The 27,433-nt window shown below is 42.1% G+C and overlaps 1 protein-coding gene across 1 annotated transcript in view; it reads right to left on the bottom strand.

Moving 5' to 3' along the window:
* Positions 1-2,086: 2,086 nt before the first annotated feature.
* The window catches only part of LOC132416034 (zinc finger protein 560-like), a 30,211-nt gene continuing 4,864 nt past the window's right edge, over positions 2,087-27,433 (bottom strand). Inside the window, exons 4-8 of the mRNA XM_059999279.2 lie at positions 26,563-26,689; positions 24,980-25,050; positions 9,865-9,991; positions 7,609-7,704; positions 2,087-2,179 (exon numbers count right to left, since the gene is read on the bottom strand). Coding sequence (XP_059855262.2) covers positions 7,622-7,704; positions 9,865-9,991; positions 24,980-25,050; positions 26,563-26,689 — 408 coding nt within the window. The 3' untranslated portion in view covers positions 2,087-2,179; positions 7,609-7,621. The remainder of the gene's footprint in view (positions 2,180-7,608; positions 7,705-9,864; positions 9,992-24,979; positions 25,051-26,562; positions 26,690-27,433) is intronic.

Below are 27,433 nucleotides of genomic sequence, written 5' to 3'. Positions count from 1 at the left end.
AGTAGTTGTGGCACGTGGGCTCAGTAGTTGTGGCTCGTGGGCTCTAGAGCGCAGGCTCAGTAGTTGTGGCGCATGGGCTTAGTTGCTCCACAGCATGTGGGATCTTCCCGGACCAGGGATCGAACCCGTGTCCCCCACACTGGCAGGCGGATTCTTAACCACTGCGCTATCAAGGAAGTCCCTGTATTAGTTTTCTAGTGCTGCTGTAACCGAGTACCACATACTGAACAACAGAAATTTGTTATCTCCAGTTCTGGAAGCTAGAAGTCTGAAATCAAGGTGTCGGCAGCACCATGCTGTCTAACGGCTCTAGGGGAGAATGCTTCCTTGCCTTGTCTAGCTTCTGGTGTTTGCTGGCAGTCCCTGGTGTTCTTTGGTTTGTAGATGTACTGCTCCAGTCACCTGGCCATTTTCTGTGTGTCTTCACATCATCTTCCCTTTGTGAGTATCTGTCTCTGTGTCCATTTTCCCCTTTTTCTGAGGACACCAGGCATATTGGATTCAGGCCCAGTTTAATGACCTCATTTTAGCTTAATTACCTCTATAAAGACTAATTACAAGTGAGGTCACATCCTGAGGTGCTGCATGTTAGCACTTCCACATATATTTTAGGGGAGACATGACTTAAGCCACTGGCAAGGGCGGCACCCAATCCTGCTCTGACGGCCTCCCACCGGACTCTGTTCCTGGCTTCAACCTCAGTCATAACTACACACAGATGTCTGATACCCTCGATCATTTTCTCATCTGTGTTGCACATTCTGTCCCTTCATCACCAGTGGTCACCAGGTCAAAAGCCTGGTATGTCCACAGAGGGGTGAATAAGCATTAGGCCAGGCCCTATTGTATTTTACTTCCATTCCTGCTAAACCTCAGTGTCCATCTAAAATCCATTCCCCCTTGGAATGTTTGGCCACCTGCTAGGCCCTGATCTTCCTGCAGGCACCCCTCACGGTCACTGTATTCCCTCTCCTGTCCGTGTGATGCCCACCATCCTCACTCATTTCCCCGAGCAAGATAACCGGTCCTCGGGCCCCACCCTCTCCTTTCTTTCCTTGCATTTTGGTTGCCACCATGACCAGAAGATTCCACCTCCTAAATCTAACCCACAATTCCATACTCATCCATACACCAGATGCCACGTTTTGGATGCTTATAACCCGAAAGGCCCCCCAGCACACCATAACTGTGTGTCTAGTTCTGCCTGTTCATAACCTCCACTCAGGGGTCTCTGCAGCGTCAGACTCAACATGACTAAAACCTAATTTGCAGCATTTGGCTCCTTTAAAATTTTTTATTCTTAAAAATAGATCACGAAGAAGGGTTTCATAACTATAGGCAGGCCTATTGCCTAACAGACGAATTCTTACAAGGCCAAATGATTCAACACTTGACAACATCGTGTCTAACTGCCCCTCAGGCCAAAGCTGGAGTGGAAGTGATGTGATTTCAAGAGTGTGACAGCAGTTGACAAGTCACCGCTCGTCGCTAATTCTCAGGAGCTTCACCTGGCTCCTGCCTCCCCTCTGGCTCTCAAAGCAGCCACACCCAGGTACATATGTTTGACCAGGAGATGGCACAGCCTGATGACCAGTGACTCAGAGACACCAGGGACTGCCCGCATCAAGACCTTGTCAGTCCATCACCTGAACCTGCCATCTGCAAGCGAGCACCAATTAAGTGTAAGGGAAGCTGGGTGTCCAGGAGGAGAAAAAGGGATTGCTGAGCACCTAGCCAGTTTCTACACGATCAATCAATTTGGCCACGAGATACCTGTTATATTATTTCTCTCACACCCTCAGCACGCTCATCCTTTTTATGTGACAACCCCACAGCCCATTCAATCACTGCCTCCATCGATGTTAGAATTTCTGTTCCTAACCTAACCTCAGACCTGGAGACTACAAACATATAGTTGTGGTTCAGAGACACAGTGGAAGGGACCTATTCAAACTGCTGAAGAAATAACTACTAACCTAGCTTTCTAAACAACTCAATAGTGCTTCTGAATCAAGAGTATGAAATAAACTACTCCACATCATAAATGAGAAATTTAATGTAAAATTAACCTGCAGAAAACAAAATTCTTCTTTAAGGATTTTCTATTTAATGATGAAAAATGATCCCAGGTGAAAGATCTGCGATGATAGAAGAAATGAGGATCCATGGAGAGGTGCATCTGTGGATTTAAAAAGTGCTCATTATCTGTGTAAAACATGAATAATATTCCGTTATGAAGTTAGAATGATAGCATTACCATGTATAGCCTCAATAACATGTATATATATATATATATTTAAATTGAAAACCAATATTTTATATTTTAATAATATGTATAAGGGCTTCCCTGGTTGCACAGTGGTTGAGAGTCCACCTGCCGATGCAGGGGACATGGGTTCGTGCCCCTGTCCGGGAAGATTCCCGCATGCCGCGGAGCGGCTAGGCCCGTGAGCCATGGCCGCCGAGCCTGCGCATCCGGAGCCTGTGCTCCACAACAGGAGAGGCCACAACGGTGAGAGGCCCACGTACTGCAAAAAAAAAAAAAAAAAAAAAAAAAGTATATATTGAGATGGGACAAATTGGTTAATGTTCTAAGTCTCTTAATATGGTGGAGGAGGAAGGTAAAGTGTTTGAACTTCCTTGTTCTAGTATGTTAAATGTTTGTAATTTTTAGATTAAGCAATATGTAATTTTTAGATTAAACAATACTAAGAATCAGGGTATACACTTCCGAACTAGAAGAAAGAAAATTTGGATTGTAAATAAGTAATCAATGGAAACTTTATAAAAAATGACCACCTAAAGAACAGTGAGGCAAAGAAATCTACAAAATAAAAGAATATATTTAAAGCCAAATACATCAACTGTTACATTAAGTGAATATGAGAGAAATGTTCAAATTAGCAGTCAGTGATCTTTATTGGCCCAAAATACCCTGTATGAGGGATTTAATTTTCGGTGAATTTAAATTTTCATTCGAAGTACGACTAATTCCATGGCATCCTCAGCCACCACCAGTGGAAAAGGAGCCAGAGCGTGGGTAGGGATGTCCTACGTTTGGCTGGAGAGGTGCCAAGATCTTATGTTGAAGGTCATCAGGGTCACAGCCAAGGTACTTTAAGGCCTAAAGCCAGCTGAGATGTCATTGGGAAACTGTAGTACGTGTGCTTTTATTCAGAAAATCCCTAGGTCAGCAGCATTCTCTGGTGAGGGAGATGGGGGTGGGGAAAGGACAGTACAAAGGAGGAAAACTGTGATAGTAATTACAAAAATAGCTGCCCTTTATTAAACATGTTCATATATCAAGCATACATATGTGTACAGACTCTGTATCCTTTAATCTACACAGCAGCCTGGAGAGGTGATCTGTCCAGTTTACAGAGAAGGAAATCAAGACTTAGAGATCCCTGAGTTGCCCTCAGTGATGGCTTGGTAAGTAGCTGGGAATGGTGCCCCACAGAGTTGCAGCTCTGCCCACCACCCACATGGTCTCCTTCCCAGTATCATCTAATCTGGGCAGGGCCAAGGCCCGTCTGTGTGAGAGAAACAAAGGCATAGAAAAATGAACTGCCCAAGTAACCCTCCTGGGGACAGGGAAGAGTCTTGCTTTTTCTATGCCCCAGAAATGGCAGCCTTTGGCTTCACTCACTCAACCTGTTACTGTGTACTGACTGAGAAATCTAAACATGAGAATAGGACACGCCCTGCAGTCCCATGTATGCAGTGGGTTTTTACGAGATGGGAAAAGTCATTCCCTGGGGTTCACCCCCTTATCTCAACCACCCATACATCCATATATCCTGTTAGTTCTGCTTCCTAACATGTCCCTGGTCATACTCTTCCCCCTAAGCTTAACACTGCAGTCCTGAGCCAGTCCACCATCAACACACTCCTGGATTATACTGCGGCTTGGCCACAAGCCCTGCATCCGTTCTTGGCTCTACTAAGTACCTTCCTCACACACTAGTTAGAGGGAGATTTAAAAACAAATCAGATCATGTCTTTGTCCTAGTGAAACCCTCCCACAGCCTCCCAGAGCAATTAGGATAAAATCTACATTCCTCACATGGCCTACAAAAACCTGTGCGTCCATCTCTGCATCCCACTCCATTTCACGCCTGCCACTCTCCTCCTCTCCACACTGGCCCAGCTCTTGGCAGCCTCAAAATCTTGGCCCATGCTATTGTCTTTTGCAGGAATACTATGCCTTATCTTTGAACCTGGCTTCCACGCCTACAAAGGAGTCTGCATGAAACCTATTCTGCTCTCCTTATTGTACTTTATAATTTATTGATCATCTTCCCATTTCTACTGACAAGAATGCTAAAGCCTGGAGAAAAGAGACTTGTCAAAGTCTGGTGATGGGAGTAGCTCAGAAGTGCTGGAATTCCAATCTGTACTCAGTATCCAAGCCCTTAGCAACCAGCAACTAGACTACTCTTGCCCCTGTACATCTTTCCTCCAAGACCCAAGTTTTGAACCTACTCTTCTTTATGCCTTTGGGGGCCCTGGACAGGTTTCTACTGTAGCAGCAGAGTTGTTTTACTGCACCTGTTTTCATGTGTGTTTCCCACAGTAGACGGCGAGTTCTCTTCCTGCTCAAGACCCAAGTCTTGGTCACCCACGTGTCTTTACTACCCGTGATGTGTCAAGGACACAGTGTGTGGTAATGTGGATGAAGGATGACTCATGACTCTTGCTTATACCAGCAAGAACATACCAGACCCCTTTGGACACAGAAGTGAAGACTGAATGAGAGAACTGAACCCCAGGGTGTCCTTCCTCCATTGGACTGTACTTCATTCCTGCTTTGGAACAACTGGAGGCTCGTGTTTTTGTGTGAGCCATGTTATAGCACAGATCTTCCTGGTGAGGAACCAAGGTGTGATCTAGGAGAGGAGGACCTTCAACCTCTGTGATGCAGGGGTTCAGCTACCTGAGGCAGCTGAACCCCTGCATAGCTACAGCAGAGACTGTGTACCTGAGGGATGATAGGGTTTCTCTTCAATATGAATTCTCAGATGTTGAGTAAGATTATTCCACTGACTGAGCAATTTGCCACAGTGGTTGTATTCAAAAGGCATTTTCGTACTATGAGTCCTCTGAAGTAGACCGAGGTTGGCCCATGCGTGAAAGATCTACCCACGTTTCTCATACTCATCGGGTTTCTCTCCACTATGAATCCCTCAGTGGCTAGTGAGGGATGAACTAAGGCTTACAACTTTTCCACATTCACTGCACTCATAGGGCTTCTCCCCAGTGAAGAAGACCTCACACGTCTAGTTGAGGATAGCTTGTCACAAAAGGCTTTCCTACATTCTTTACAGTAAAAAGGGCTTTCCTCCGGGGTGGGTCCTATGATGCAGATAAAATCAGAGTGGTAACTGAAAGTCTTTCCATATTCACTGCATTTATAGAACTGCTTTCCAGCATGAATCCATGTATGTCAAGTTAAGGAAGAGCTGTCACAAAAGGCTTTTCTACATTCTTCGCCCTCCAGGAGTTTTTCCCCACTGGATAAAATCAGAGTGGTCTATGAAGGTATTTCCACATTCACTGTACCCATAGGCTTTCTGTCCAGTGTGAATATGCTGGTTCTCTGTGAGGTGTGACCTGTGATTGAAGGCCTCCTCACACTCCATGCATTCATATGGCTTCTCCCCAGTGTGGATGCTGTAGTGTTGAGTGAGGCCAGCCCTCTTGAGAAGGGTTTTCTCATATTAATCACATTAACAGGGCTTCACTCCAGGTTGAGTCCACTGATGTTGAAGATGGAAGCAATTATATTTTTAACATGGATTTGGTTATTTACTGAGACTTCAGCAACTGCGAATTTGTAATAAGGTCTGAGTGGCTGAGGAAGCTGATGCAGGAGAGGGAGCTGACCAGAGGCACAGAGCAGATGTGCAGAGATCAGGTGGGAATCTGTCAGCATCATGCAGGCGAGAGATGATGATAGCATGGACAAGGTGTTAGTGGTGGAGCTGATGAGCTGATGGATTCAGGAGATGTGTATGATGTAGAATGGACAGACCTCAGGATGGCTAGATGTTGGGCTTGATGGTGAGAGAGGTGTTGGGCTGTTGCCTGTGTTTCCTGCCTTCTCAACTTTCTAGATGGCAGGGTCATTCACTACAGCTAGGGAGGTAGGAGGAGTGGTCAAGATTATGAGTTCCTTCTCAGGCATGATGAATATGAAATGCCTTTGAGACATTCACGTGGAGACGTGGGATTGAGGAGAGGGGTGAAAGTTTGGAACAAACTCCAAGGAGCTGAGGAGGGGTTGGGCAGAAACATGTAGCTGGCTGTGCAGCCAGAGGGACTACCAAAGAGAGACCATCACTCTCATATGGTGCCAGTCAACACAGTGATGGCTTCTGGTGCTCTCAGCAGCCCAGCTGTGGGACAGGCAAGGTCAAAGACACCTAAACGTTTTACTGAACAGAAGGGATGACATGGGGAAAGGATTGCTTCTGAGTGTCTGATTGACAAACAGAAAAATGTATGCATATATGGAGAGATAAATGGATAAAGAAGGTAGGAAATGGTGGGATGCAGAGTATAAATGGAGGTATTAATAGTAGAGAAAGAAAGGCTCTTTTCATCTGAGCTCTGAAGGAAATGTATGATATTACTCTTATTCATTACGATTAATGTCATTACATACATGATATCAATATCAAAGCTAACTTTTTGTGAGGCACTATGTGTCAGGTACTACACTAAGTTTACATATTTTCTAGTTAGATCCTCAAACAATCCAATGGGATAAAATGAGATAATATTGAGTTGGCCAAAATGTTCATTCGGGCTTTTCTGTAAGATGTTTCATTTGGAAAAACACAAATGAACTTTTTTGGCCAACCCAGTATTATTACTATCATTTCCTAACTGTAGGCTGAGTGTAGCAGACTAAGTAGAGGTTCACCAAACCCATTTTCTCTTCTCCTTGGGCACACAGCTAAGCCATTTCCTAGCTCTGAGAATACAGGTGTGGCCAAATGCCCAGGTTTCATTAGTGGGATGTCAGTGCAGTGGTGATGGCAATGTTATGTGTACAAGTGGGTGTGACTTCTTTCATTCCTCTCTCATTTCCCCTCTGCTGGACAGAGAATGCCAGGAAAGCCTAAATTAAGCCACATGTTGACAATAAAAGGTACCTTGTTCCCTGAATAGCTGTGTGGTACAGAGCTTCCCACTGACTTACGCAGATCTTGACATGAATGAGGAAAAGAAAAAGACAAAAACAAAACTCCCTGTGCTTAGCTGCTGAGATTATAGTTTCTAGCATTAATTTAAATAAGCTGGCATTAACTTAGCTTATTTCTAACAATGATGAGATCACTCAACATCCCCATGGTCACAAAGCTGAAGAGAGACAAAGCCAGGTGTTAATCTCAAAGATATGGAGCCTACAGTCTGACATTTACCTGAGACAACCTACTCCTCCCCGAGTAATGGGGAAGAGTGTAACTGGGTGAGAGGACAGGCCAAAGGGCTCCATGGCCACTGGGCCCCCAGGGAGGTCACAACAAGAGGCTTCCCAGTGGTCCCCTACTGGTCTGCAGGGTGCACTGACCCACCACCTGCTGGCTATTGGTCACCCACCTGGACAGGAACTTCAGGAGAGGTCTCTCTTCAGCATGCATAGATTTTGCTCATTCTTCAGCAGGTGGATCAGTTCTGGTTTTGGAATAGGATACTCTGATCATGGAAAAACAGGACAGCAGTGTTTGAGTAAAGGCACAAATGAACCTCTCTTATTCAGTATGATATTCAAAGATGGGATCTTGGAATGAGGCAGCTCCCACACCTGCAAAGAAAGTGCTGACCTGTGAGTGACCTGGAAACCAAGAGCACAAACACCATCCTTGGACCAAAGGTCTGTAGAGGGTAGTGATGGCTGTCTACCTAACACCCATTCCCCCCGATCTCCATCCCACAGAGTCAAATTCAAGGGTACCCTTTCCTTTATACACAGCCATGGGACCCCAGGAAGGTGACACCCTCATCTTGGAAGCTATTTTCAGTGTTCCAACCTCCCTGGGCATCAGAAGCACTTGGGAATGCCAGGTTTTGACCATGAGCCAAATGGAACGAAATTTCTGGGGAAGAAGCCTGGACAAGAATGCCTTAAAAGCTCTCCAAGTCACTCTGATTCACTCCGTTATAAAGCAGAAACTAACACACCATTATGAAGCAATCATACTCCAATAAAAATGTTTAAAAAAATAAAAAATGAATAAAGCTGTTAAAACAAGTGATCCAGGTACCCAGGGAGGACTGAAAAGTATAAGTCAACTGATGCCTGACTGTCTGACCTCTTTCTGTTTCATTTGGGAAAAGTTGAGTGTTCTGCTATTCTGGAGCTATGATTTGTGATGGTGCAAAGTGAGGCAAAGGGAATCTGTATAAACCAGAAGACATCGGCATCAACAGTCTCAGGACAGAAATTAATCCTTGTACTACGACTCTCACGAAAAAGGATGTTGAGTGAAAGACTCCGAACATAAAGCGGTGTACACTGTGTGATTCCATTCATATAATGTTCAGGAACGGGCCAATCCAATCTCTGGGTGTGGAGGTCAGCAGAGTGGTGTCTTTGGTGGGGAACTGACTGAGAGACTGGGGAAACCCTGCTTTGGGGCAAAAAACGCTCCACAACTTGATCCAGGTGGAAGTCATATGAGTGGGTACACGGAAATATGTACAGTTGAGCCAGACACTGAAGACTGTACATTTTATTGAATATAAGTTATACCTCAAACAAGCATATTCAAATAATAACTCATGCTAAAAACTGTCATAGTTGTCTTTGGGCAGCAGCTTCCTGGAGGGGAGAGAACTGGGTTCAGAATGAGCAAAAGATACTGTGAGAATTAGTGGAGTAGCAACAGTCATGTCAGGAGCAGGGCCTGCCATGGGGTGTGAGTGACCAGGGAGCATTAGCTGTGTCCACTATTATAAACTGCTTTTTTAAAAACAGTTGACCCATAGTTTGTTTACTTAAACTGATTTCTTCAGAAGGGGAATCTTGTATCACTTGTAAATGGTAAAAATAGATTCCCTTTTCACAAATAGGTTACCATCAAAATATAACAATGAAAGCAGAATAATGTTGTAAGTTCCAGCAAGCTTATGTGGCCTTCCCTGCAGTATGAGTCAGGGGCTGCTCCTTGTGTTGAAAAGGAAAATTAGCCAAAGTTAGGGGAGACATCAATGATTTCTCACTAAACTAAGACTCTCCTGACAAGAATCAGAGGCAGGAAAGAGAAGGGGAAAAGGAACGGCTTTCTCAGGTATCCATCAACGCCAGCTGATATTGTCTGCACACCCTCGAACATCATCTTCTGTACCAGCAGAGGATTGTGGCCCAGGCCTTAGGAAGCAAGGGACGATCATGCAGGCATCTGGGAAAATAGCCTTTAAACCGAGATTGTGTAGTTTCACTGTTGCTGGGTGGCCTGCCTGACCCATGGACGTTTTGGAAAATGGTCTTTCATCTCTAGCCCCTGCTCACTGGGTTATGGGGACACCTAATCCAACAAAGCTTGACCATTCAGTTTCGCTCCAGTGAGAATCTGGAATAAGGGCCTGAGACTAAGGCCAGCCTGTACTAGGTATTGGAGTGAAGGTGGTCTTCATTTAGTTCTTGATTTTACTTCCTGTTTTTTGGCCCTTCATCGTGCTTGGCTGGACACAGGGAGACCAGGAAAGAGGAGGTGGGACAGGAACACAGCAGGAGTTATGGGTGGGAGGGAGGGTGGACTCCAGGGGCCTTGTCTACCAGTCAGGCCTGGAGTAAGAGGGTAAAATGAAGAAAGAGGCTGCGGGTTCCCCACACGGGAGGGAGGTCATCCTTACCCAGTAAGACCAGAAGACTGAAGGTCTCCAGCATTACCTCCTGATACAGGGTCTTCTGTGCCAGATCCAATTGCCCCCACTCCTCCCAAGTGAAGGTCATGGCCAAGTACCTGAAGGTCATCGACACCTGGAAGGTCAAACGGAGACAGCCACCTTGACTTTGGGACTGTTAGATGAGATTAGAGTCTGTTGCTTGATCACTGCTAAAGATACAGAGAGACTCAAGGCCTTAATCACCAAGCACATCTAGTGAGCCAAGCTCTTTGCTGTGTTCAGTATGGAGGCTGATGCTGCCTTTGACATAATGCAGTTGTGCCAGAGAGAAATGCCATCAATGGGGGAAGCCATTGGAGAATGACACAAGGTTAGGACAAGTCCATAGGACTATAAGGTGCAGACAGTAAGTGCTCTGGTGTGTCAGAGAATGGGAAAATAAGATAAAAATTCCAATAATAATGGCAGCAGCAGCTGAGCCTCACTGTGTATCAGCACCATGCCAAGGGCTTCATATGGTCTGTTAAAGTGTCTAAAGTCCCAGGTCTGGACCCAGATTCCTAGGTTTCAGTCCATCCTTTAGAAACAAAAATTTGCCAGGTACATGACCTTGGGGAAAGCACTTCATTTTTTTTTTAACCCTCTTAACAAAAATTATTTTAAATTAATTTTTATTGGAGTATAGTTGCTTTACAATGTTGTGTTAGTTTCTACTGTACAGCAAAATGAATCAGCTATACATATACATATATCCCTTTCTTTTTTGATTTCCTTCCCATTTAGGTCACCACAGTGCATTAAGTAGAGTTGTCTGTGCTCTACAGTAGGTTCTTATTAGTTATCTATTTTATACATAGTATCAATAGTGTATATGTGTCAATCCCAATTTCCCAACTCCTCCCACCCTCCCTCCCACCTTGGTATCCATACATTTGTTCTCTATGTCTGTGTCTCTATTTCTGCCTTGCAAATAAGATCATCCATACCATTTTTCTTTTTTTTTTTTTTTTTTCAGTACGCAGGCCTCTCACTATTGTGGCCTCTCCCGTTGCGGAGCACAGGCTCCGGACACGCAGGCTCAGCGGCCATGGCTCACGGGCCCAGCCGCTCCGCGGCATGTGGAATCTTCCTGGACCGGGGCACGAACCCGTGTCCCCTGCATCGGCAGGTGGACTCTCAACCACTACGCCACCAGGGAAACCCCCATCCATACCATTTTTCTAAATTCCACATATATGCGTTACTATATGATATTTGTTTTTCTCTTTCTGACTTACTTCACTCTGTATGACACTCTCTAGGTCCATCCACATCTCTACAAATGACCCAATTTTGTTCCTTTTTATGGCTGAGTAATATTCCATTGTATATATGTACCACATATTCTTTATCCATTCCTCTGTTGATGGACATTTAGGTTGCTTTCATGTCCTGGATATTGTAAATAGTGCTGCTATTAACATTGGGGTGCAAGTGTCTTTTTGAATTATGATTTTCTCTGGGTATATGCCCAGCAGTGGTGTTGTTGGGTCATATGGTAGTTCTATTTTTAGTTTTTTAAGGAACCTCCAAACTGTTTTTCATAGTGGCTGTATCAATTTACATTCCCACCAACAGTGCATGAGGGTTCCCTTTTCTCCACATCCTCTCCAGCATTTCCTGTTTATAGATTTTTGGATGATGGCCATTCTGATTGGTATGAGGTGATACCTCAGGGAAGTTTTGATTTGAGTCTCTCTAATAATTAGTGATGTTGAACATCTTTTCATGTGTTTGTTGGCTGTCTGTATGTCTTCTTTGGAGAAATATCTATTTAGGTCTTCCACCCATGTTTTGATTGGGTTGTTTGTTTTTTTGATACTGAGCTGCATAAGCTGTTTGTATATTCTGGAGATTAATCCTCTGTCAGTTGCTTCGTTTGCAAATATTTTCTCCCATTCTGAGGGTTGTCTTTTCCTCTTGTTTATGGTTTCCTTTGCTGTGCAAAAGTTTTAAGTTTAATTAGGCCCCAATTGTTTATTTTTGTTTTTATTTTCATCACTCTAGGAGGTGGGTCAAAAAAGATCTTGCTGCAATTTATGTCAAAGAGTGTTCTGCCTATGTTTTCCTCTAAGAGTTTTATAGTGTCTGGCCTTACATTTAGGTCTTTAATCCATTTTGAGTTTATTTTTGTGTATGGTGTTAGGAAGTGTTCTAATTTCATTCTTTTACATGTAGTTGTCCAGTTTTCCCAGCACCATTTATTGAAGAGGCTGTCTTTTCTCCATTGTATATTTTTGCCTCCTTTGTCATAGATTAGGTGATCATAGGTGCATGGGTTTGTCTCTGGGCTTTCTATCCTGTTCCATTGATCTATATTTCTGTTTTTGTGCCAGTATCAGAGTGTCTTGATTACTGTAGCTTTGTAGTATAGTCTGAAGTTGGGGAGCCTGATTCCTCCAGCTCCGTTTTCCTTTCTCAAGATTGCTTTGGCTATTCAGCGTCTTTTGTGTTTCCATACAAATTGTAAAAATTTTTGTTGTAGTTCTGTGAAAAATGCCATTGGTAATTTAATAGGGATTGCATTGAATCTGTAGATTGCTTTGGGTAATATAGTCATTTTCACAATATTGATTCTTCCAATCCAGGGACATGGTATATCTCTCCATCTGTTTGTGTCATCTTTGATTTCTTTCATCAATATCTTATAGTTTTCTGTGTACAGGTCTTTTGCCTCCTTAGGTAGGTTTATTCCTAGGTATTTTATTCTTTTTGTTGCAGTGGTAAATAGGATTGTTTCCTTAATTTCTCTTTCTGATCTCTCGTTGTTAATGTATAGGAATGCAAGAGATTTCTGTGTATTAATTTTGTATCCTATGACTTTACTAAATTCACTGATTAGCTCTAGTAGTTTTCTGGTGGCATCTTTATAATTTTCTATGTATAATATCATAATTTTCTATGTATAATGTCATGTCATCTGCAAACAGTGACAGTTTTACTTCTTCTTTTCCAAGTTGGACTCTTTTATTTCTTTTTCTTCTCTGACTGCCATGGCTAGGACTTCCAAAACTATGTTGAATAATAGTGGCGAGAGTGGACACCCTTGTCTTATTCCTGATCTTAGAGGAAATGCTTTCAGTTTTTCACCATTGAGAATAATGTTTACTGTGGGTTTGTCATATGTGGCCTTTATTATGTTGAGGTAGGTTCCCTCTATGCCCACTTTCTGGAGAGTTTTTTTTTTTTTTTAACATAAATGGGTATTGAATTTTGTTGAAAGCTTTTTCTGCATCTATTGAGATGATCATATGGTTTTTCTCCTTCAATTTGTTAATATGGTGTGTCACATTGATTGATTTGCATGTACTGAAGAATCCTTACATCCCTGGGATAAATCCCATTTGATCATGGTGTATGATCCTTTTAATGTGCTGTTGGATTTGGTTTGCTAGTATTTTATGTCTATGTTCATCAGTGATATTGGCTTGTAATTTTCTTTTTTTTGTGATATCTTTGTCTGGTTTTGGTGTCAGGGTGATGATGGCCCCGTAAAATGAGTTTGGGAGTATTCCACCCTCAAGCACTTCATTTCTTTGAGCCTCAACTTCCCCATAGATATAGTAATAGTTACCACATCACTAGGTTGTTCTGAGAATTAAAGAAAAAATGTTGCAAAAGCAAACACTGGAGTGAACGGCTTATGTAAGGACTGAGTGTGTGTGTGTGTGTGTGTGTGTGTGTGTGTGTGTGTGTAAGAGTTTGGAAGTTTCTACTTTTTTTGTAATTACTAGTAATTATATTTCTTAGAACCATATCAGATTTACAGAAAAAGTCAGCAGATAATAGAGAATTCCCATATTTACCACTTCCCTCCCCAGTTTCTCCTATTATTAACATCTTACATTAGTATGGTATATTTGTTACAATTAATGAAACAGTATTGATATATTATTATTAACTGAAGTCCATAGTTCATTCTGACTACCTTAGTATTTATCTACTGTCATTTTTCTATTCTAGAACCCCATCCAAGATACCACACTGCATTAGTTATGCCTCCTTAGGCTCTTCTTGGCTGTGACGGTTTCTCAGACTTTGCTTGTTTTTGATGATCTTGACAGTTTTGGTCAGGTATATTGTAGGATGTCCCTCTATTGGAACTTAACTGTTGTTTTTTTTTTCATGATTGTGGGACTTTTCTAATGGGCCTATCGTTGTGGGGGAGGAAGATCACAGATGTAGAATGTCATTTTTACCACATCATAGGAAGGGTACATACTATCAACATGATTTATGGCTGCCTATTGATGTTCACTTTGATTACTTGGCTGAAGTAGTGTTCATCAGGGTTCCCCACTGTCCATGCTATACTCTTAGAAAGTAAGTCACTATGCACTGCCCATACTTGAGGAGTGGGGAGTTATACTCTCTCTCCCTTAGTGTGGAGTATCTACTAAGTTTTTTAGAATTCTTCAGCACAGGAGATTTGTCTTTTATTCCCCATTTATTAACTTATTCAATAATCTATTTGTATCAATATGTATTCATATACTGTTGTACTTTGAGGTCTAATTATATATATATACACACACACACACACAGATTTTATATATATATATATATATATATATATATACTGTTACTCAAATTTTTCCATCTTTGGCTAATGGGAGCTCTTTCAGTTGGTTCCCTGTGTCTCTTTGACATACTCCCATAATTGTGTGTTTTTTTGGAGAACTTCCTTACTTTCTGGCATTACTAGATTGACCCAGTCCTAGACTCAGCCACTTCTCCAAGGAGCCTTGATTCATTTTATTAGAGGATTGTATTAGAATTAAGATCTGAGCACTAGGTGTGCTCACTGTTACTTGGGATGTCATTGCTTTCAGGCCCTCTCAGCTATAAAACAAAGAAATATGTGTATACACTAATCTGTATCTGTATAGACCATCTGTATCTATATAAAATTAAACATGAGTTCTTACTGATGCCTCCACTCTAATCCACTACCACATGGATCATTCTAGTCTCCTTTCTTTACTTATCTGTTAATTCCTGCTCCAACAGTGAGACACCTGGCTCCTACTACCCACCATCCATTTACTTAATAGTTCATTTCCAGGGTACATATATAGCACTATCAGAATTGTTAACCTGTACTCCTGCGGGGACAACTTTATCAACTAAAGTGCATATTTGCAGTTCAATTTGCCTTTAGTCTTATAGAGCCCATTCATTTCCAAAGTTACTTAGATCAGCACCTTTTCCCCATTCCCTCTGTGAGGCTGTTTCATACATTCATAATACAGTTAGATTCTCCGGTTGCAGTATGCTTTATTTTCTGGGATCTCTCAATCTCCTAAATTGTTATTTTAATTTGCACACATTAAGGTTCACTTTTTGTATTGTACAGTTCTATAGGTTTTGACAAATATATAACAGTATCAGAGAATAATTTCACAGCCATAAAAATCCCTTGTGCTTTATATATTCATCCCTCCAACCTTCCCTCTAACCCCTAGCAACCACTGATCTTACTGTATCTATAGTTTTGCCGTTTACCGAATGTCATATAATTAGAATCATACAGTTGCCTTTCCAGACTAGCTTCTTTCACTTAGCAATTGCATATAAGAATACACATTAAAAAGAAGAATTTAATGAGTCCCCACATACAGATCACTCAGTTTCGACATTTATCCTAATTTTTGCTACTCTTGTTTCATCTGTTCCCTCTTTTTTTTCCTGGTTGGAGCAGTTTAAGGAAAATCCTATAATTACTTCGGTATGCATCTCCCACAGATAAGAACATTTAAAAAATATAACCATGCCAATATCATACCTAAAAAATGTAAAAAGATTCCTTAATACTCAGTTTGTAGTTAAAATTTCCTGATTATATCAAAGATGGCATTTTATTGTTGGTTTGTTCAGTTCATCATCCAAACAAAACCAGTCTCTCTCTCTCTCTCTCCCTCTCTCTTTCAATCTCATAAAGAAGAAAAATCTTTTGTCATCACAAATGAGATGTTGGGCGATGGAATAAACTCTTACATCAAGCTAATTTTGGTGTTGTTTACAAATATAAACATCAAGAGATTTTTTTTCAGAGAGCCCAAGAGAGAGTAGATATTAATTAGAATGAAATTTCAGCAAAGCAAGCTGAATTTTGTTTTGTTTTGTCCTGGTGTTGCATTATTTCTGCATGATACCCACTTAACATGAGCAGAAGTAAGAAGAACTACAATCCTGCAGCCTGTGGAACAAAAACCACATTCACAGAAAGACAGACAAGATGAAAAGGCAGAGGGCTGTGTACCAGATGAAAGAACAAGATAAAATCCCAGAAAAACAACTAAATGAAGTGGAGATAGGCAACCTTCCAGAAAAAGAATTCAGAATAATGATGGTGAAGATGATCCAGGACCTCGGAAAAAGAATGGAGGCAAAGGTCGAGAAGATGCAAGAAATATTTAACAAAGACCTAGAAGAAATAAAGAACAAACAAACAGAGATGAACAGTACAATAACTGAAATGAAAAATACACTAGAAGGAACCAATAGTAGAATAACTGAGGCAGAAGAACGGATAAGTGACCTGGAAGACAGAATGGTGGAATTCACTGCTGTGGGACAGAGTAAAGAAAAAAGAATGAAAAGAAATGTAGACAGCCTAAGAGACCTCTGGGACAACATTAAATGCAAGAACATTTGCATTATAGGGGTCCCAGAAGGAGAAGAGAGAGAGAAAGGACCCGAGAAAATATTTGAAGAGATTATAGTCAAAAACTTCCCTAACATGGGAAAGGAAATAGCCACCCAAATCCAGAAAGTGCAGAGAGTCCCATACAGGATAAACCCAAGGAGAAACACGCCAAGACACATAGTAATCAAATTGGCAAAAATTAAAGACAAAGAAAAATTATTGAAAGCAGCAAGGGAAAAATAACAAATAACATACAAGGGAACTCTCATAAGGTTAACAGCTGATTTCTCCGCAGAAACTCTACAAGCCAGAAGGGAGTGGCATGACATATTTAAAGTGATGAAAGGGAAGAACCTACAACCAAGATTACTCTACCCGGCAAGGATCTCATTCAGATTCAATGGAGAAATCAAAAGCTTTACAGACAAGCAAAAGCTAAGAGAATTCAGCATCACCAAACCAGCTCTACAACAAATGCTAAAGGAACTTTTCTAACTGGGAAACACAAGAGAAGAAAAGGACCTACAAAAACAAACCCAAAACAATTAAGAAAATGGTAATAGGAACATACATATCGATAATTACCTTAAACGTGAATGGATTAAATGCTCCAACCAAAAGACACAGGATCGCTGAATGGATACAAAAACAAGACCCATATATATGCTGTCTACAAGAGACCCCCTTCAGACCTAGGGACACATACAGACTGAAAGTGAAGGGATGGAAAAAGATATTCCATGCAAATGGACATCAAAAGACAGCTGGAGTAGCAATACTCATAACAGATAAAATAGACTTTAAAATAAAGAATGTTACAAGAGACAAGGAAGGACACTACATAATGATCAAGGGATCAATCCAAGAAGAAGATATAACAATTATAAATATATATGCACCCAACATAGGAGCACCTCAATACATAAGGCAACTGCTAACAGCTATAAAAGAGGAAATCAACAGTAACACAATAATAGTGGGAGACTTTAACACCTCACTTACACCAATGGACAGATCATCTAAACAGAAAATTAATAAGGAAACACAAGTTTTAAATGACACAATACACCGGACAGATTTAGTTGGTATTTATAGGACATTCCATCCAAAAACAGCAGATTACACTTTCTTCTCAAGTGCACACAGAACATTCTCCAGGAGAGATCACATCTTGGGTCACAAATCAAGCCTCAGTAAATTTAAGAAAATTGAAATCATATCAAGTATCTTTTCTGACCACAACGCTATGAGATTAGAAATCAATTACAGGGAGAAAAACGTAAAAAAACACAAACACATGGAGGCTAAACAATATGTTACTAAATAACCAAGAGATCACTGAAGAAATCAAAGAGGAAATCAAAAAATACCTAGAGACAAATGACATTGAAAACACGATGATCCAAAACCTATGAGATGCAGCAAAAGCAGTTCTAAGAGGGAAGTTTATAGCAATACAATCCTACCTCAAGAAACAACAAACATCTCAAATAAACAACCTAACCTTACACCTAAAGGAACTGGAGAAAGAAGAACAAACAAAACCCAGAGTTAGTAGAAGGAAAGAAATCATAAAGATCAGAGCAGAAATAAATGAAATAGAAACAAAGAAGACAATATCCACTTAGCACTTCCACCTGTGCAGAAAATAATCTATGCAAATAGTTGGTCTACAGAAGTCATGCTCAAAGTGTGAAGCAGAGACTACTGAAGCAGAGACTCTGGCAATGGAGCCCAGCAATCTCTGTGTTAACAAGCCCTCCAGGTGATTCTTTGCTTAAAAAATAAGTTTCTGGTGTACAGCATTATAATTCAATATCTGTACAAACTGCAAAGTGATCACCACCACAAGTCTACCATCCATTACCATACAGTTGACCCCCTTTGTTTTTGCCCATTCCCCATCCCCATTCCCCTCTGCTAATGACTAATCTGATCTCTGCATCTATGAGTTTTATTTCACTTTTTTGTTTGTTTTTAGAGTCTACATATGAGCGATATGAGTGATAAGTGATAAGTGATACATTCCAATATATGTAAAGAACTCATACAAGTCAACAACAAAAAACCAAACAATCCAATTTAAAAAATGGGCAGGGGATCTGAATATTTTTCTTAAAAAGACATACAGATGGCCAATTCAGGCACATGAAAAGATGTTCAACATCACTAATTATGGAAAATGCAAATCAAAACCACAAAGAAAAAGGTATATGTAGGGCAAACAAAATGGAAAAAAAAAAACCCCACAATGAGACATCACCTCACACTGTTAAAATGGTTATCATTGAAAAGATAGGAAATAACAAATGTTGGAGAGGGTGTGGAGAAAAGGGAACCTTAGTACACTGTTGGGACTGTAAATTGGTGCAGCCACCATGGAAAACAGTATGGAGATTCCTCTTAAAAATAGAGCTACCATATGACCCAGCTATTCCATTCCTGGGTACTTATCCAAAAAACACAAAAATACTAATTTGAAAAGATATATGCACCTATATGTTCATTGCAGCACTATGTACAACAGCCAAGATACAGAAACAACCTAAATTCCATCGATGGATGAATGGATAAAGAATATGTATATATACACAATGGAATACTACTCAGACATAAAAAAGAATAGAATCCTGTCATTTGCAACATGAATGGTATTATTATGCTAAGTGAAAAAAGCAGATGGAGAAAGACAAATATTTCCATGTCTTTTGTGAATTGACAGCTCTTTTTTTTTTTTTTGCGGTACACGGGCCTCTCACTGTTGTGGCCTCTCCCGTTGCGGAGCACAGGCTCCGGACGCGCAGGCTCAGCGGCCATGGCTCACGGGCCCAGCCGCTCCGCAGCATGTGGGATCCTACCGGACTGGGGCACGAACCCATGTCCCCTGCATCAGCAGGCGGACTCCCAACCACTGCGGCACCAGGGAAGCCCGACAGCTCATTTTTAAAAATCACTGAGGGGCTTCCCTGGTGGCGCAGTGGTTGAGAGTCCACCTGCTGATGCAGGGGACATGGGTTCGTGCCCCAGTCCGGTAGGATCCCACATGCTGCGGAGCGGCTGGGCCCGTGAGCCATGGCCGCTGAGCCTGCGCGTCCGGAGCCTGTGCTCCGCAACAGGAGAGGCCACAACAGTGAGAGGCCCGTGTACTGCAAAAAAAAAAAAAAAAAAAAAAAAAAAATCACTGAATTCCATTGTATGTATATACCACAGTTTTGTTTTGTTTATTTTGTGTGTGTGTTATCGCTGTTGTTGTTTTAGTCCAGTCACATATAGAATGACATCTTGCTTTTGGTTTTGGGAAATTATGAATAAGGCTGGATTCATGTGCAAGTTTTTGTGTGGACATAAGTTTTCAACTCAATAGAGTAAATACATAGCAGCATGACTGCTGGATCATATGACAAGACAAGTTTAACTTTTTAAGAAATTGCCAAACTGTCTTGCAAAGTGGCTGCATTAGTCGGCTCGGGCTACCATAACAAAATACCACAGACTGGGTGGCTTAAACAACAAAAATTTATTTCCTCACACCCCTGGGGGCTGGAATTCCAAGATCAAGACATCAGAAAATTCAGTTTCTATAAGAGCTCTCTCCCTGGCTTGCAGATGGCTGTCTTCTTGTTCTGTGCTCACATGGCCTTCCTCTGTGTGCACACATAGAGAGGGAGAGAGACAGATCTGGTATCTCTTCCTCTTTTAATATAGACACCAGTCCTATTGGATTAGTGCCCTACCCTTCTGCCCTCATTTAACTTTAATTAGCTCCTTAAAGACCCTGTCTCCCAATACAGTCACACTGGGGGTTAGGGCTTTAATACATGATTTGCGGGGGGAGGGGACCCATAACAATAGCTATACCATTTTGCATTCTCAGTAGCAATGAATGAGAATTCCTGTTGCACTACATACTTGCCAGAATTAGCTATTATCAGGTTTTTAAAAATTTATTCAGTCTAATAGACGTGTGTGGCTATCTCATTAATTTCTTAATTTACAATTTCCTAATGACATCTGATGTACATCTTTTTATATGCTTGTTTGCCCTATCTATATCTTCTTTGGTAAGGTATTTGTTCAGATCTTTTGCCCATTTTTCAACTGGGTTGTTTGTTTTCTTACTGTTGAGTTTAAGTGTTCTTTACCTCACATATTTTGAAGCTCTGTTGTTAGGAACATCCACGTTAAGGGTTGTTATATCTTCTTAGAGAATTGACTTCTTTATCATTATGTAATACCTCCCTGAAAAATTCCCTTGCTTTGAAGTCTGATATTAATATAGCTACTCCTACTTTCTTTTGATTAGTGATAATATGGTGTAGCTTTCTCTATCCCTTAACTTTTAACCTGTCAATGTCTTTATATTTAAAGTGGGTTTCTTGTAGATAATATACAGTTGGGTCTTTTTTTTTTAAATCCACTCTGAAGTTTCCATCTCTACAGTTAGTATATTTAGGTCATTCACATTTAAAGTAATGATTGATATAGTTGGATTAATAACGTATTTATAACTGTTTTCTACTTGTTCTTTTCTTAATATTTCCCTTTTTTTCCTGCCTTCTCTGCTTTTAATTGAACATTTTATATCATTATTACAGCTCCTGAGCTGTAAATACCTTTACCTCTCTTCCCCAAGACCTGTTCATGCCCCCATTTAGGCTGGGACTCCCAGATTCCTCTCCTGCGCAGATTATCTGCTGAGCCTCAGACCATTAATTAACCACATTGCAACATCTCTACCTTGGACTCCCTAGCCCCTCTTCTATGAGGGGCCCTTTCTGAAAACTTTCTACCCTCACTTGAAAGCTGTTTCCATGGATGGGGTCACCACCTCCAGGGCATCCCTAACAGGGCCACTGGTGTCACCCAGATGCACCCCTTGCTCTCATTGCCACATGCAATGATTCATCTCCAAGGTCCTGTTGGTCATCCCTCAAATGCCAGTTCAGGGTACCCCCCGCCATGTCTCAATATTCAGCTGTCACTTCATTATCACTGTTAATATTGTGCATGTTGGGAGAGGCCCTGAAGGATTGAGAATTTTCAATGTGGCCCTCATATGTGTGGGTACCTCCATGTACCTTCTTGCATGTGACCTTAGCCCTGATTGCTAATACCTACCCCTCTGGGTAAAATGCAAAATGCCCAACAATGACTGCTAATCTGCAAGAACATTCCCTACCTCTCCTAGAACCACCTTTGACTAATGATTCCCAAACTGGCTGTAAGACCTGTAAAGTCCTTGCCCTACTGCCCTGGTCAGATTGCTACTTCCAGGCCTTCCCAGCAGGCATTTCAAAGCAAAGGCTTCTGCTACTTGGTTCAAGCTATTCTCTTCCCACCATGTGTCCCATTGTGCTCACATCCAATCATCAAATATGGGCAAGTCTCTAGGTTGTGCCGAGAGGTGCACTCTGGCTCCCTGTTCTGACCCCCATCAGTGCATCATGATGGAGGGAGTTTTGTTCTCTCCAAGCCAGGGGGGTTCCTGTGTTATCACACTCAATCCATGAAAACTGTGCGATGGCAGCATGTGGCCTATACACCAGGCATTGGGGCACCCCTATCACATGGCTGCCTCACAAGTCTCCATAGAGTATTTGTGTCACCATACTTGCTGTGGTGTGTCAGTACCTCCATCCTGTCTCACAGATCACTGGTGTGTTTTGCATGTCAGTTGAATGTGTCTCATGTCTGTCACACATCTTTTCTTTATGAATGTGGTATATGTGTCTGGGTCCTGGCTGTGTTGAAGAGTGTTAACATCCCAACATGTCACACAGTGTCCCAAGGGTATGTGGCAAGATTCCAAGGTTGTATTTAGGTATATCACAAACCCATCACACACAATCCCCAAATATATGTGTATGACTCTAGATTGTGCTGCAGTATCACTACACACCTGGTACATTTAGTACCTGACGTATTTGTGTGTTTCTAGACTGTGCTTCAGTGTGCTAGCAAAACACACTGTCACACCACATTTCCAGGTGTGTCACCCTCACACATCTGTCATATTTGTGTATCTCCAAGTGTTACCATTACATGCCTGTCTGCCAGGAGCAGACCCCCATTATCCATCTCTTCAATATTTAGTTTACAGGAAAGATGGGAGAAGGGTAAGTACACTAAATCAGAAAGGTGCAAGAAACCAAATCTAGAATGAGATCTATTGTAATGGACAAGTGACCCAGCAACTTCAACAAATAAATAGGAATAAAAGGAGGTAACTGGCAGCTATTGGTTAGCAGACTTATGAAACATACCTATTAAAAGTCATATGGATACATTTTGGATGCTAATCACAATGAATTACCTTAAAAAACAAACATATTTTGGAAACAATTGAGAAAACTGAGTACTGAAAACATATCTTATAAGATTTTAAAGTATTTTTATTTTGTGTGATAAAGCCCTTACATTTTGGAAACACATCATGAAGAGGTTATGAATTAAATGACATGATGTGTATGATTATAAATAACTCAGTAATAAGCATGGGGATAGATGAATCAAGAATGGCCATGCCATGATAAATAATGGAAGACTGGGGAATAGTTCATGAGGCTTCATAACAGTCCTGTCCAGTTTTATATATATATATAAATATATAAAATACCTATTGCAAAAGGGAGATTATATCTTTGTAGTAATAATTTTATGTTAATAAGAATAGGTTAAAAAGAGCAGAAGGAAATATTTTGGTTTCAGGAGTGTAAGCATATATCAAAAACATCAAACTGTACACTCTATGTGCAGTTTAACTGAATCATACCCAATAAAGCTGTTAAAAAACCAAAGGTACTAAATACTCAAAACTTGTCCTTCCTAGTCATTTTACTGTTATCTGTGTTCTTGGGTTTATTTATCGCAACTCTACCAGTATGGTGGAAAAAAATATAATGATGAGCTACTGTGCCTCTCTTCTCATTCCATGTTCAGTGACATCATGTTGGAATCTTGAAATTGGCCACTGTGGGGACCTGCCAGGTGTAAAGGTGAGATGGCTTCTACAACAGAAACTTGCAGTGACATATCTGGCAAGGGACCTGGACAGGCTAGCAAGTGCAAGACAGCTCCTGAAAGCTTGCCACAAACTTGGAATTTATGGAGAATCTCCTCACTGTGGACGTTCATTTATAAAAGGTTCAACATCAGGCAGATGTCTTCCTCACAAAGGCTCTCCTCCAGTGTCACTATATTGAACAAGGAGATTGCATATTCCCTGTATGTGTATGGTGACTCCTCTTTGTGAATTTCCTGCTGCTTAATGAGGTCAAACTATCATCTGAAGGTTTTCCTACATTCACTATACTCACAAGGTCTTTCTGTAGTGTGGACTTTTCTGGTGCTGAACGAGGTTAGACCTTTAGATGAAGATTTTCTTAATTCACTGTACTCATAAAGCCTATCTGATTGAATACTTGGTGCTGAATCAGAGAAGACCTTTGACTGAAGGCTTTTCCACATTCACGGCACTTGTAAAACCTTTCTCCACTGTGGATTTTCTCATGCTGAACAAGGACACACCTTTGGCCTAAAGTTTTCTCTTCAGACAAGCTTTCAGTGATAAATCAGAGCAGATCTTGAACTGAAAGCTTCTCCACATTTGCTCTATTTCATGAGGCCTTTTTCTAGTGTGCAATCTCCAGTGCTGAATAAGGTGGGTGCTTTGGCTAAAGAATTCCCCACATTCTTTACATTCATAAGGCCTTCCTCTAATGTGAACTATCCAATATTTAATGAGGCTGAAGCTTTCCTAGAGACTCTCCCATACTCATTGCATTCAGAAGGTCTTTCTCCAGTGTGAAATCTCTGGTGTTCAATAAGGCTGGAGCTTTGGCTAAAGGATTTCCCATATTCATTTCATTAATAAGGCCTTTCTCCAGTGAATTCACTGGTGAGAACAGGTCTGTATTTGCAAGCTGAAGACTTTCCCACATTTGTGGAAAGCCTAAGTCCTTTTTCCATTGTGGACTCTCTGGTGCTAAAGAGGCGTGTGTTTGTGGTTGAAGGCTTTCCTGAAGTTGTCACACTTCTAATCATTTTTCCTACTGTGAACAGCCACCCCACACTCAGTGCTGCTGTGTGGCTTCTTCTGTTGTAAGTGGCCTGCGTGCTACAAGAGGCCCAAACTGACCAGGAAGCACTTCCCAACTTTGTTACAGGTGAAGGAATTCCTTGGCACACGGAATGTGTAGCTCTTCACAAATGAGGCCCTGCCACATCACTTCTGAAAGTTTTTCTCTACAGTGCTGCTTCTGGTGAAGGTTTACTCTGAAAGAATTGTTTCCCACATGCTCCATAAGTGTATGGTTTTTGTCTGGGATGTGTGCCTCTTTCCTCAGCCAAGTGCAAAATGTCTTTCAAGACAGAGACACATGTCTCACAGGGGTGGGCTTTCTGGGGAAAGGGACCTGCTTCGGGATTCCTGACCTGTGATATTTTTCCTACAGAAACACTCTGCTCAGAAGGTGCCTCCTCATCTTCCACTCCATGCCAATAACCTGAAATCAAAGAAATACAGGTGAAGTGCAGTTGGCTCTGGTGGGAAGGGGCAACCCCAATCACAAACGTGCATCTGATACACTAATGAACGACTGTATGTGAGTCCATAGGATTATTGTCAGGAGGAGGGAATTAGAGTCAGGTTGAAAAGTAGCTGCTGTGCAGTAATGGTCCTCTAAAGGTCACAGCATGGGGAAAATGAAGGATACAGCGAAGGACCAAGTGAAGGAGAAAGGATGGGGTGCAGCACGAAGAGGAGAGCCAGGTCTACAACTCACTCTGAATGGTTTTCAGCACTTGCCTGCTGATGACACAGGAGTGCTGTGCAGAAGGATGTATATGGGCCCAAGAAAACACAATTGCATCCGAGTAGCTCTTGTTCAAAGACTACTTAAAGATATGTGCACATCTCACAACATAATACGTGTGGTGCAATGGTGGAGAACACTGAGATGGAGCAGTGGAGAAGAATGGGTGAGATGTGGAATCCATTGTGAGAACTCAGGATTCACCCTGGGCTGAGAGTCAGTGTAGAAATGACAAGTTGGCAAAGTGTCAAGAATGAAGAAGGAAAGGTAGAAATGAGGTGTGGCCACTGGCACCAAAATAGTAATGGAAACAGAACGGAGTTATGGTATGAAGTGAACACAGCCCTGATGTCACATCCTCTTACCTGCTACTCAATAGGGCCAGGGACCCTCTGAGCCCATTTTGTGGAGCTGGAATCATGCCCACCCTAAGAGGCACCCATAGCTCTTCCCCTATCCCCAGGTGAACATAATACCTGGATGATGCAAGTTCTAAGGAGAAGACTGGACAGGTGAGTGGCCAGCACTGGCCAGAGCAACTCATAGGAAAGAAAACTCAACATTACCAAAAAACCCTCAGAGGAGGATCTTGCAAGAATAGTCCGTGGGGGACTTCCCTTGTGGCGCAGTGGTTAAGACTCTGCGCTCCCAGTGCAGCGGGCCCGGGTTCGATCCCTGGTCAGGGAACTAGATCCCACATGCATGCTGCAACTATGAGTTCGCAGGCCACAACTAAGGAGCCAGTGAACCGCAACTAAGGAGCTCACCTACTGCAACTAAGACCCAGTGCAACCAAATAAATAAATAAAATAAATATTAAAAAAAAAAGAATAGCCCATGGGCCACAAAAGTAGCGACCATGTCAGTGACTGCGATTACTAGCATAGGCAGATATAAGGATACATCAGCTAAGGGAAGGGAGTAGACCCTAGGGCAGAGGCGTCACCTGGCCAGAGAAAGGGAAAGCAAGGTGAGGTCCCAAAGGCTAACTTCAAGACTCCTGACTCCTTCCCTGCAAGGCTTTGGGGCAGCAGGTATTGGGGCTAAGTGGGAAAAGGACAGTACAAACAGCTCAGCCCTAGCAACCAGAGCACCTACCCGGGGAACTGGGGAAGAAAGCAGTGCCCATGGTCCTGATGTGAGAAAGACTAATCTGTTCCTGGGGAAAAGGAAAAGGTATTGGGGCAGGTATGAGGGCCTTACCTACAGAGGCCATAAGTGCAAAGTTCTCCAGCATCACATCGCAGTATAGGAGTTTCTGAGCCTCATTAAGGAGAGCCCATTCCTCCCAGGAGAAGTAAACTGCCACGTCCTCAAAGGTTATACTGCCCTGCCATGATGAGGAGAGAGGAAACCATGAACAGCCTCTCTCTCAAGGACCTCCAATCCATACCCCCACATATCCAGCCCACACTCACACTTCTCCCCAGCTCCACAACTCAGATGAGGTATCGGACCCTGGTGCCATTTGTGCCTACTCTCTCCTCATGGCCCCGTTAATTACTGTGTCTGGCCCTTGGCAACATTAGGCAGGTGGGCACATGGATGCCATTAATATCTGGACCTGCCATGCAGGAAGTCTCCCAGATGGTGCTTCCCAAGCACCACCTGGGCCCAAACTTGGGTCCACCTTCATCCTTTAGTCCCCAATACCAGGACCCTGGCAACATCAATTCATACTTCTTCTCCACATGCACATCGTTCTTTAAACTGTGCCTCTCCCGTATCTCCAGACCCCACAGCCACCACCACCACCTCCCTGCCCCATGCACGTGGGGAGACGATAAATCTCTCCCTGGCTTCCCCATGTGTTACTTCCCTCATGGCATCAAGATTATGCAAATGCAAACAGGATTCAGTACTACTCCAGACCCTCAATGGCTCCTGCTGCCAGGGCAGCCTTGAATCCTGCTACGAAAGCCTCAATTTCTGGTTTATTGCTTGTGTCACCCCCCGGCCATTCAGAACCATATGCAGACTTCAGATCCCACTGGTCCTCTTCCACTTCTGTGCTGCACTTGCTGTCCCCTTATTAGTCACAACCCTCCTTTCTCAACCTAACCCTCATTCAGAG

The sequence above is a fragment of the Delphinus delphis genome, chromosome 20 (genome assembly GCF_949987515.2).
Source record: "Delphinus delphis chromosome 20, mDelDel1.2, whole genome shotgun sequence".
NCBI lineage: Eukaryota > Metazoa > Chordata > Mammalia > Artiodactyla > Delphinidae > Delphinus > Delphinus delphis.
Note: the sequence above shows the minus strand (reverse complement) of the source record. Positions and strands in the feature narration are given on the sequence as shown.